Here is a 10,265-nt window from a genome sequence, read left to right as displayed (position 1 = left end):
ATGATTATGATATTCAGAGAATTTCACAATATTGAACATTCTAAAACTTTAAAATAAAAAACAAATTTCTGTATTTAAAAAAAAATTATATTTAGTTGGTTTACCATGACACACAAAAACGCGTTTTCTCCCATGCTGTCTTCTATGCAATACGTTATTATTACTACTAAGCAATAATTACAACAAAATACAACATAAATTCACAAAATTTGCTGTAATCCACATCTTTAAAATCCATACGATTGCAAGGAACAGATCCAAATTTAGCCCTTTATCTAGCGATCTTGATCCGAGTTCTCATCAGCAACCGTAAAGTCAGAGCGCGTTATCGTTGTGGTCCTCCTCAGAGTCCACACTTTGATGACATCACAGTGCAGACTTTAGGGACCTTTGATGCGAATCCATGTTGGTGCACCGGAGTCTTATTTAGGGACAGACTCGAGCGTCACGCCGGAAATAGGAAGAGAAGTTGCCCTTCAGTGTGAACTCCTCCCTTCCGTCGTCTGATTGGTGTGATTGCTCTTTTCGCAATGACTTCTGGGTTGGTAACATATACCACAATGCAACACGATCGTGATGTCACTTCAGCAGCACAGTTCAAATGATGGAGGGGGCGGTCTCCACTTTCCATGTGTTCAAGGGCTTAGAGCAATCCATTCGAACCCACTTCAAGTGTTCCAGCAGTAGTGGGCAGGGGCACTCGTACAATGTAAGCAATGACTTACATCCGAATGAACAAGACTGAGGGAAGTTAGCGAGGGAAGATCATAAAAAGAGACAACTACGATTTATTTCACATCTTAAAAGTCTTGTGAAATGTCTCCTTTACATAGTGTCAGAGTTTTCACTTTGTAGTGTTTTATTATGAGCAATAGAACTTGTTATTGAACCCTCATGTCTTAGTAAGTAGTTATATTGTTTTTACATGTGTCTTTTTTGTGCTGCTGTGGTCTTTCCCTGTATCATTGCTTGATTATTGCAGTTTCCTAACACAGTTGCTGCTGTAAGTTTGCTCTTATTCTAAGAAGTTTTTCATGAAATTGTTTTTCCCCTTTTGCAATCTTTTTGCTTCCTTTTTTGAACTAGATCATCTTCTGTTTTTGTGACTGCATTGAAGTAGGCGCATGTATATTATATAAATGACACGAACAAGTAGTGAATCATAAGTTAAAACAGTGTTGTATAGTGTTGCATGACTCGTACTAGCTCCACCCGCGGTAGTAACTCCTCCTTCTTCATTGTTTCGTACGTTATCGGAAAGATTCGGTAAAGCTAATCTTTCTTTTATAAATCTGATTAAACTAAAGACTCTTCAGAGATATAAAGGATGTCATACTACTCTATAGATACTCCAGATTAACATCAGAAATGCAGAAACAGCGTGTGTTACGTGAGCTTTAATGGTTGTGTTTTCCTTTTAAAACTCTTCCAGATAAATATTTTGTTAAGCTTTTTAATCAAACCCTAACCTATCACTAAACTATCGTTTTCATCTTATTTCTTGTTGATTAGTCAAATATACAAGACAATTACAGTAATATAATGGAGAGAAACACCAAACTGTATACAGTACAAAGTACTGTACTGTCAGGGCCGAGTCAAAGACTCAATGTTCCTTGTTCAGTTTTTTCCATCTTAGAGTCAAGGGAGGTTTATGGCTCCATAAAGAACATTTAACATCTGAAGATGAAGGTGAGAAAGGAATGTTTTTTTAAGAACATTGGATTGAATGTTTCTATAGGGAAGCAAAAATGCTATGACATTGCTGTGAAGAAACTTTTGTATCACGTTTATTTTTAAGAATTCTTTTGTATTTACAAGTGACATACAAATAAAAGAGCATTTAACATTTTATAAGAAAAGTCAACAGTAACCATTGTCTACAAATTCACAAAGATAGTGAAGATTAAGGGACTGTATTATCCACTTCTGACATCATAAGGGGAAACAAATTTTAATTAGCTATTTTTTCACATGCTTGCAGAGAATGGCTTACTGAAACTAAGTTACTGGTTTGATATTTTTCAAATGTTCCAGGTTGATAGAAGCACTAGAGACACAATTACTTAAACATTGAAAAAGTCAGATTTTCATGATACACTGCAGAAAATGACTTTCTTACTTAGTATTTTTGTCTTGTTTTCAATAGAAATATCTAAAAATTCTTAAATTAAGATGTTTTTTCTTGATAAGCAAAACGACCTAAGTAAATAAGTCTAGTTTTAAGACAAATAATATACAATCCAAGTGAAACTGTCCTTGAAACAAGCTAAGTTATCTGCCAATGGGGTGAGAAAAAAAAAATTGTGAAATAAGATTTCTTTTTTATTAAACACTTAATTCAAGTACAATTTTCTCACTACATTGGCAGTTATTTTTGATTGTTTTAACCATAAATTCACTTAAATTGTACATTTTTTGTCTTAAAACTAGTATTATTTTCTTAGGTCATTTTGCTCATCAAGAAAATACATCTTGATTTAAGAATTTTTTGATATTTCTACTGAAAACATGACAAAAATACTAAGTAAGAAAGTCATTTTTTGCAGTGTATGTCTCATTTAATAAACAACAGTTTAGACTTCAACAGAAGGGCAAATAAATGACATTTGGATTTTTCTGTCAATTGTTTAGATGTTGTGAGTTCTTCTCTTCTTCTCTAAGAATAAAAACACACAATGACAAATATATTGAATATTAGGAAACTGACTAACATGTTTTAATATTTTAGTTTGTTTGTGTTACTTTATGTGAATCATCAGACTGTTTAAAAAAACTCACCAGATCTCCTTTCACAGATGATCAAGAGAAGAATAACAGTAGGTGCTGTCAGTACTGCAAACTCAACAATAAAAATAATCACTGCAGACACAAACAGATAAAGTTTATAAAACAACATACAAATACAAACTCAGTACAAACAAACAAAATAAAATTACAAATTACCTCTTAATAATAATCCACCCACAGTCTCACTGTTTGCTGAATTTAAAGATGAAACCACTGAAACATAAATAGAAAAGTGATATAAAATACTGATATTAAATCTGGAGGAATATTTATCCAGTAAATAAAGTGTATGAGAGAGTGAAATATGGGATTTTACCTGAATACTTGACAGTGTATCCGGCTGAGGTCTTTACTTCAGTTCCTTTAATAATCTGACATCTTAACTCTCTGTTGTTGTCTTCATTCAGGAGTGTTGTAGTCAGACTGCTGTTACAGTGTTTTGTTGAAGATGAGATCTGATATCTGGAGTCTGATTGTAGATTAACATCAGACTCATTCACCCAGATCATCTGAAATTCATCCTTTTCGAGCAAACGCTCACAATCATATCCATCTATTGAATATAATTGACAGGAGAGAGTGACAGATCTGCCTGCTTTAATCTCAGTCTGTGTGGATGATAAAGACACTGAAACACAAATTAAAACACAAATCACACAACAGACTTCAGACTGTGCATTTTTAAATGAAACAAATGTTAATGAACAGAAAGACTGACCATGAAGAAAATGCAGATAAACATTGGGATCAGTGTATGAATCAGTTGCATCTATTAGTTGATGGCAGATGTAAAGCCCATGATCTTCTTTTGTGGTTTTATAGATGTTCAGAGAGCAGTCAGACCCCAGTCTTTTATTGCCATTGTTTTTGTTTCCTTTAGTAAACAGTGCAACAGTTGATTTGCTGTCTTTATAATAGATCCAGTGTGTTGATGTGCAGTCAGGATAAGCATCACTGCAGGGCAGAGTAACATTTACTCCATCACTACAGAACACATTGACCACTCCACTGGTACCTGACACATAGTAGATTTGAGTGTTCAGAATGGAGATCAGATATTCTTGATTAATTAACATTAGTAAATGTCTTTACACATATATTAATATACAATGCAAAAGAAAAGCAGTTAGGATAAATAGTAGCAAAATGAGATTTGTCAGCATCAGTGACCTAGGAGCTACTTTGAGATTGATCCACTATAAATCCACTTCAAATCATCATGTAAATCTTTTTATGTCATATTATCCCTTATATAGTATAAACATATTTTTTACCTTTGAGAAGTGAGCAGAGAATGATCAGTCCCAGCAGATATATGTGACACTTAGCAGCCATTTGATCAGTCTCTGTCTGTCTTCCTCTTTATATTTATAAAGCTCTTCCTTCAAACTTCCTTCCACAGCTCTTCCTTTTAACATCATCATCACTTCCTGTGGTTGATGCCGTAATACAGAAGCAAATTGGGCTGCTGATATTTTTATTTATAATGGCAAATCAAATGATCTATGCTGACAAGTCGATTTTAATCAGATAAAAATTATATAGAAATATACATAATATTTGTGAAAAATTGTGAAACCTGCAAAGTCAGCTTGGTTGAGTAGAGTACAGTAGAGGGCAAGTGCAGAACCCAACCCAGGCTCATTGGAAATACGTTACTCTGCCTACATTTTTGCAAAACCTAAAATACGTAGCTGAAAGTACATTTCCCTGTGAAACGTCCACTAGAGGCGCTATGTGGTATACAGCGAGTCATACTTGGCCCGTATCAGATGCATGTTTATTAACGTTTATAAAAGGGACAATATTAATAAAGGATGTTCAGACTTGTCAGCATACACTCATTTTGACATCAATTAGTAATTATTTCCATGTTTTTGAGGTGCCAAGAGCACATATCTTCTGGATCGCACTTCCTCGAGGTCATCGCACTTACTCGAAGTAAGTTACCGAAAGAGTATGGTATTGCCTCGCAAACGGAACAATTTATAATAAAAATGCATTTGTATGTTTTCGTTTTGTGTGTTTTGATGAAATTAAACGGCAGGGAATCGCACAATAATGATATCGCGTTGATTTCGTAATACGTACCAAACCGCACAAAACTAACGTTATATGGCAAACTACCCAGATAGCACACGTACGTCTCAGATACGTATCTGCGAGGTTATCACTCAGATTTCCATTCCGTCTGGAAAACGTATTATAAAGGTCGTTTGCCCATATGAATTACGTATCTGAGACGTACGAGCCCAGCCGTTTTGAAGACGCTTTTAAGATCTTTTCAAGACGCTTGATATTTAGAATGATGGTTAGCAGATGTTTCTAAGATATTTCTAAGATGTTTCTTAGATCTTTAAAAGATCTTTATAAGAGCTTTATTCGAGCTCTTTCTAAGATGTTTCTGAGAGCTTTAAAAGACGATTAAAAGATCATTAAAAATAAATTGCTCTAAACTACATCTTCTACACAGTTATACACAAATATTATTACAAAATATCATTTACAACAATTAAAACAGTATTTTCAATAAAACAGGCAGTTGATTGCGTAAAATTTATTAAAATTAGACAAAGGAAAACATTCATAAGATGCATATTTACACGAGTGTATGCAAAAAAGCAACGTTTTTCTATAACATACAAAGAAACACAATATCTTTAAATTAATCAAATGCTTCCTCGGGCAAAGAACATCTTGGAAGGAATTTCCGCGTCTCCTTCAGTGGTAGACGGACGGATTCTTCATCTGCAGCTGCATTCTAAAAGAAACCATTACAAAAAATGAGGAAAAATTAATTTTACAAACTATGTCATATGTTTTCTTTGTTTCCTTAATATAACTCTGATTAGAATGTCAAACAAAGATAAAATCATCCGTATTAATCGTCAATATCGTGTATATTATTAATATGAGCGTCTTTGCGTTAAATTCGTGCTACACCATGAACTTATATTGACGTCTTAATGCAAAAGAAGAACGGCAAGAAAGAAACCTGTCCTGGTCTGGCGATTTAAGGGAACATCTGTTTAAGGTATGTAGTAATAATACATTTTAATAATGCTGAGTGTGGGATCAGTTAACTAGAAATTTCGTTGATAATAAGCAATGTATGTACAGTAACTAGCTAGTTCACGTTAGATATTTTATTCGCGTGTCTGTGGTTATTTTAGGTTTTTGATAGTTAATTTCACTGATAGTTTGAGCCCGTGTAAATTTCTTAAAAAGCTGTAATTATTATTTTATTTTACATTATTATGTTTGCTGTCAAAACTGATATTTATTTATATATATTTATTGACGTTGATATGTAAACTTAACCTACTCAGTTGTACTTGACTAATGCACTAATGACAGGTCCACCTGTTTAAGTATATTGTAAAACATTTGAACATAACAACATTTGGACATAACATACACACATTGTTTCCGCCTGCATCAATTTAGTTGTATAGCTGCATTGCTGGTTAACACCTCTGGGCAGATTCTCCATGTTCTTCTTTTATGTGTAGCTGCTCACCTTAAACAGATACAGTACATTGAAGTAATGTTTAAAACAAATTAAGCCCTATAATATTGTTTATGTTTACAATAATTGGTAAAAAGTTTGATGGATAAAATGGTTCTTACCATTCTCTATATAAGCCCCTCTGTTAACTTTTGTTCAAGCCCTTTTATCAGTCTAGAAAGATGTTGGAGAAAAGACATCATCCTCTTCTATAATCTCCATCTGTAATTGGACTAACAACTGGACCAGTGAATGCAGGTGACTCCAAGATTGTCTCGTTTACAGCTGCAATATCAAAAAAATAATTGAATTGATTGAGGCTTTTTATATACATTTAGTATTTTTTATTAAAATTCATAATGAGCATATGTATACATCGATTTAAAAAGGTACTCAAGACTGTAGATTTACTGTGAGGTTTTGAATGTTGGACAGATTATCAGACCTGCATCTGCCTCAGACATGTTGATGTTTAGCTAATGACGATTTTAAATACATTTATTTATTTATTTATTTTAGGTAACTTACTCTCCATTCGACCTTGCAGGTCACACCATGGTCTCAAGAGTGAAAATGAGTGCTCTATGGATTGAACAGAAAAGGTAGTATTACACAGTGTTATGTTGTATTTAAATGCCATGAACAATGCGTTTATGTTTTCTTCCTAATTATGTCAACAAATGCTCTTTTACCTTGCATGGTACTTTAGGTGAATCAAAACTCCAACCATCTGTATGAGGGTCTGGATGGATAAAGGATGCCCACTGGAGCTGGAAATGATGGATCAGGTCATTTTCATTTGTCACATTTACAAAGAAGCACACTAAGGCTTGCGTTAACCTGTCTGTGGCAAATACACTAGACAAAAGTATTGGGAGGCCTCATTCTAATAAACATGTTTATTTATTCCAGTATGTCCAATCAAAACAAATATAAATGCTATCCCATATAATACCACTACAAAGAATTTTGTTTTGATTTTTGTTGCAACAGTTTTGTAAGTGCCTTTTTCTGTTCCGAAATGACTACAGCTTCTTGTACAAGTAATAGATAGGTTTAGGTGATGAGTTTTTGGCTAAAAACCTTTGAGAGATATCAAAGGTGTTAGCTGAGTTAAGGTCTGGGCTTTATTCAGACCAGTCAAAGTTCTTCTACACCAGACTGAATCACTCATTTTCTGTTTGAACCTTACTTTGTTTGTAGGGTCATTCTTAAGTTGGTATTGAAAAGGGCCCTGACAAAACTCTTGCCATAAATTTAGCATCAAACGGTTTTTCTAGAATATCATATGCTGTAGCATTAAGATTTGTGCTCATGGAAATAAGTATTTAAACCTGTTTATTAGAAGGAGGCGTCGGAATAGTTATGTCTATATAGTTTATATATAGTTTATGTTTAACAAGCCAAAATAACCAGGGCTGCTTCTTTTTAAGAACTTTTGTGTATTTTTAAATCAGCCAGAGAAATAACAGTCCTTAAATGTGTAATGTAATGCCATAATTTTGATCAAAACGTGAGGTCAGATTCTTGTTAACCTTCTGTGTTCTTTCTTGCTGGTTAGCCGAGTGTCCCAGGACAGAAAATCTGTTTCGTATGGATCAGAGTCAGACATTAACATCTAATATGTAATATCTAGTGATATGTTTTCTTATAATGCTGTGAACAAATGCTCTTTTACCTTGAATATTAGGTGGATCCACACTTGAACCATCTGTAGGATGATCTGCACCCACTGGAGCTGTAAATGGTGGAGCAGGTAAGTTTCACAAGTAAACAAACTCAAATCCTATTCAGATCATTCATGATTCCAGCAATAACCAAGTTTTTTCGTAACAATTACATTGCAAATTTTAATGCACAGATCATATTTTTTTGACTATATTCCTTTTTTGTTCTGCTCTTTTTACATAAGACACAATTCATATCTGATATCGGTGTTACAATAATTTGCAAAACTACAGTTAATGTGAGTGTCATGATTTGCACTTGAGTTTTGTATTGACTTAAGCCAGGGTCACTGCCAATTTAGGCATGTTTTAATTATGACACTTAAACAATTGTATATGTACTTCGATAAAAGTTTTTGCAATCATGGAAACATAAGTGAATCGCAGACAGCATTCTTCTTTTACGAATGTAAAATGGCTGGAGTAGTGATGTCACTAGCTAGATTAATTTTCATTTGACCTCCCCCACAGAAAGACACAGCACATCATTATATCGTTGGCTCCGCCCACTGGTGTTCAGTCTAAAGTAGTAGTTGTTGACAATCATAAAGTTATTATAAGAGTAAGATTGTGATGTCAGACAAACATTGTGCTGTTGCTGGCTGTGGGAAATTAGTGTCTTTGTAAGGGTCGCAAATAATTTGAAAATATTTGTTTCAAAATATGCCCCCCTACCATGAACTAAACTGGACTGTCGCAGAGACCAAGTGTAGTAAGGTACGGAGCGCTCACACTAGTCACACCAAACTTTGGAGGTAAAACATACTTTGGTATGATACAGTATGCATAGTGTGAGTACCCCATAATTTTACTGTAAACCATGCCGCTCCTAAGAGCTTATTTCTATGTATATTTGAAACATTCTTCATTCTCTTGTGATTATTTTTGCAGGTTTCTGAATTGATGTCAGATGCAAAGCAGAAGCTTATTTTCTTCCAGTTTGGCTTCATTGTGGAAAAATGCTGGAAACTAAAATGCAGGTGACATTCTTTTGTTTATTGAACTATGACAAATCATTTGTCTGTTTAGTTAATGTTTTATACAGTGTAACTGTACCTAAACATTGTTCCTTGAGGTCCTCTGCTATTCACATTTTGTATGTCTTCCTTATTTAGCACACCTTATTCAAATCATCAGCTCATTAGTAGAGATCTTCATGAACTGAACTGAGGCTGTGTCCAAATGTTCACACTTGTTGTCTTTGCACTAGATTACTTACATTACGGTTTTTTTTGTATTTGGCCTAAGTATTCTAGTGGGTGTGAAGACCCCAAGCGTGCATGTAGAATTATTCATCCGATGGGACACACTTAGCATGTGTAAAAATTTCAATCCAGGTAGTGCCAGCAATTTGCACCAAAACGTATTTGTGTTTTGTTTACTACTTTTAATTTATATTTAACGTTTTTAAGTTTTTCTGTAAATAAAATGAACACTCTGAAATTAACATTTGCTTATATCAAACTTTTAGATGCAGAATTCTTTGCTCCTGTAAAAAAGCTCTTTGTTTTGAGTATGTAGCTTTATTAAAGTGTATTATTTATTCAGTAGTCCCTAAATAAACGACACAATGTTGCAGATGTTTCACAAAATGCATAACAATAATGCAGTGAACACCATAGAAATGTTAACATACAATTAAAAGTCTCATGCTTTACATCCAGAACATGATGCACGATATGATGCACAAAGTGATATTTGGATGCAGCCTCAGTCTGTCAGATCAAAGAGACATACAGAATGCACAGAGCAGTGAAACTCCATGAACAGAGTTGAGAACCACTGGTGTAACTCATTATGCTTACCTGACTCGTGCAGAATTCTGGCCTGGTGTTTGGTCCCCCCTTTCTCTGGCTTGTGTCTCCATCATCATTACACTCTTGTCAGTGTAATAGTATCGTCGTCTGCGTACCAGGACTTTGTTTCTCAGCTGTCCCTTCTCCTTCAAGCTACATTTTTGTCAAGCTGCAACAAGTTGGAATACATAATTATTAACGTTTAAGGATTTTGATGTATGAAATATGTAACAAAAGCAAAAAATGTACAGACATTCTATTAAGAAATTACCTTTTTGTTGTTTGTTTACTGAGGTTTCAACCATATTGCATTTATAATTGATCATCATACCTTTGGTCTACTGTTAACAGGCTACTGTGGAAAACTTTGAACAAAGTAAAAAAAAGAGAAAAAATTATAAATGCTGAATGTGTCTCATCTTAAATACATTGTTGTTGTTTTTT

General features: G+C 34.1%; 1 protein-coding gene and 2 long non-coding RNA genes across 10 annotated transcripts; 1 reads left to right on the top strand and 2 right to left on the bottom strand.

Moving 5' to 3' along the window:
- Positions 1–2,539: 2,539 nt before the first annotated feature.
- Positions 2,540–4,374, bottom strand: LOC129422570 (uncharacterized). 2 transcript variants are annotated; one of them, XM_073854594.1, is made up of 6 exons: positions 4,065–4,374; positions 3,509–3,805; positions 3,107–3,418; positions 2,947–3,003; positions 2,782–2,835; positions 2,540–2,659 (listed from the first exon to the last, which is right to left on the bottom strand). In XM_073854594.1, the coding sequence occupies exons 1-6, from the start codon at positions 4,123–4,125 to the stop codon at positions 2,631–2,633; spliced, it is 810 nt and encodes a 269-aa protein (XP_073710695.1). In that variant the 5' UTR covers positions 4,126–4,374; the 3' UTR covers positions 2,540–2,630. The 2 variants fall into 2 exon arrangements, with proteins under 2 accessions (XP_073710695.1, XP_055034556.2); XM_055178581.2 differs by having other exon boundaries at positions 2,782–2,862; positions 4,065–4,370.
- A 958-nt stretch (positions 4,375–5,332) lies between these two features.
- LOC129419345 (uncharacterized) lies at positions 5,333–9,970 on the bottom strand. 4 transcript variants are annotated; one of them, XR_008636479.2, is made up of 8 exons: positions 9,831–9,970; positions 7,977–8,036; positions 7,834–7,882; positions 6,991–7,068; positions 6,827–6,880; positions 6,421–6,583; positions 6,209–6,310; positions 5,333–5,551 (listed from the first exon to the last, which is right to left on the bottom strand). It is a non-coding gene; the product is annotated as an uncharacterized lncRNA (long non-coding RNA). The 4 variants fall into 4 exon arrangements; XR_008636476.2 differs by having other exon boundaries at positions 6,213–6,310; XR_012357870.1 differs by having other exon boundaries at positions 6,209–6,583.
- On the top strand, positions 6,455–9,979 carry LOC141350013 (uncharacterized). 4 transcript variants are annotated; one of them, XR_012357875.1, is made up of 7 exons: positions 6,455–6,556; positions 6,818–6,900; positions 7,008–7,086; positions 7,989–8,054; positions 8,726–8,780; positions 8,917–9,005; positions 9,844–9,979. It is a non-coding gene; the product is annotated as an uncharacterized lncRNA (long non-coding RNA). The 4 variants fall into 4 exon arrangements; XR_012357874.1 differs by having other exon boundaries at positions 8,726–8,816; XR_012357873.1 differs by lacking the exon at positions 8,726–8,780.
- The last annotated feature ends 286 nt before the right edge of the window (positions 9,980–10,265 follow it).

This window comes from Misgurnus anguillicaudatus, chromosome 16 (assembly GCF_027580225.2).
Source record: "Misgurnus anguillicaudatus chromosome 16, ASM2758022v2, whole genome shotgun sequence".
Classification (NCBI taxonomy): Eukaryota; Metazoa; Chordata; class Actinopteri; order Cypriniformes; family Cobitidae; genus Misgurnus; species Misgurnus anguillicaudatus.
This window is presented reverse-complemented; position numbering and strand designations above follow the sequence as displayed.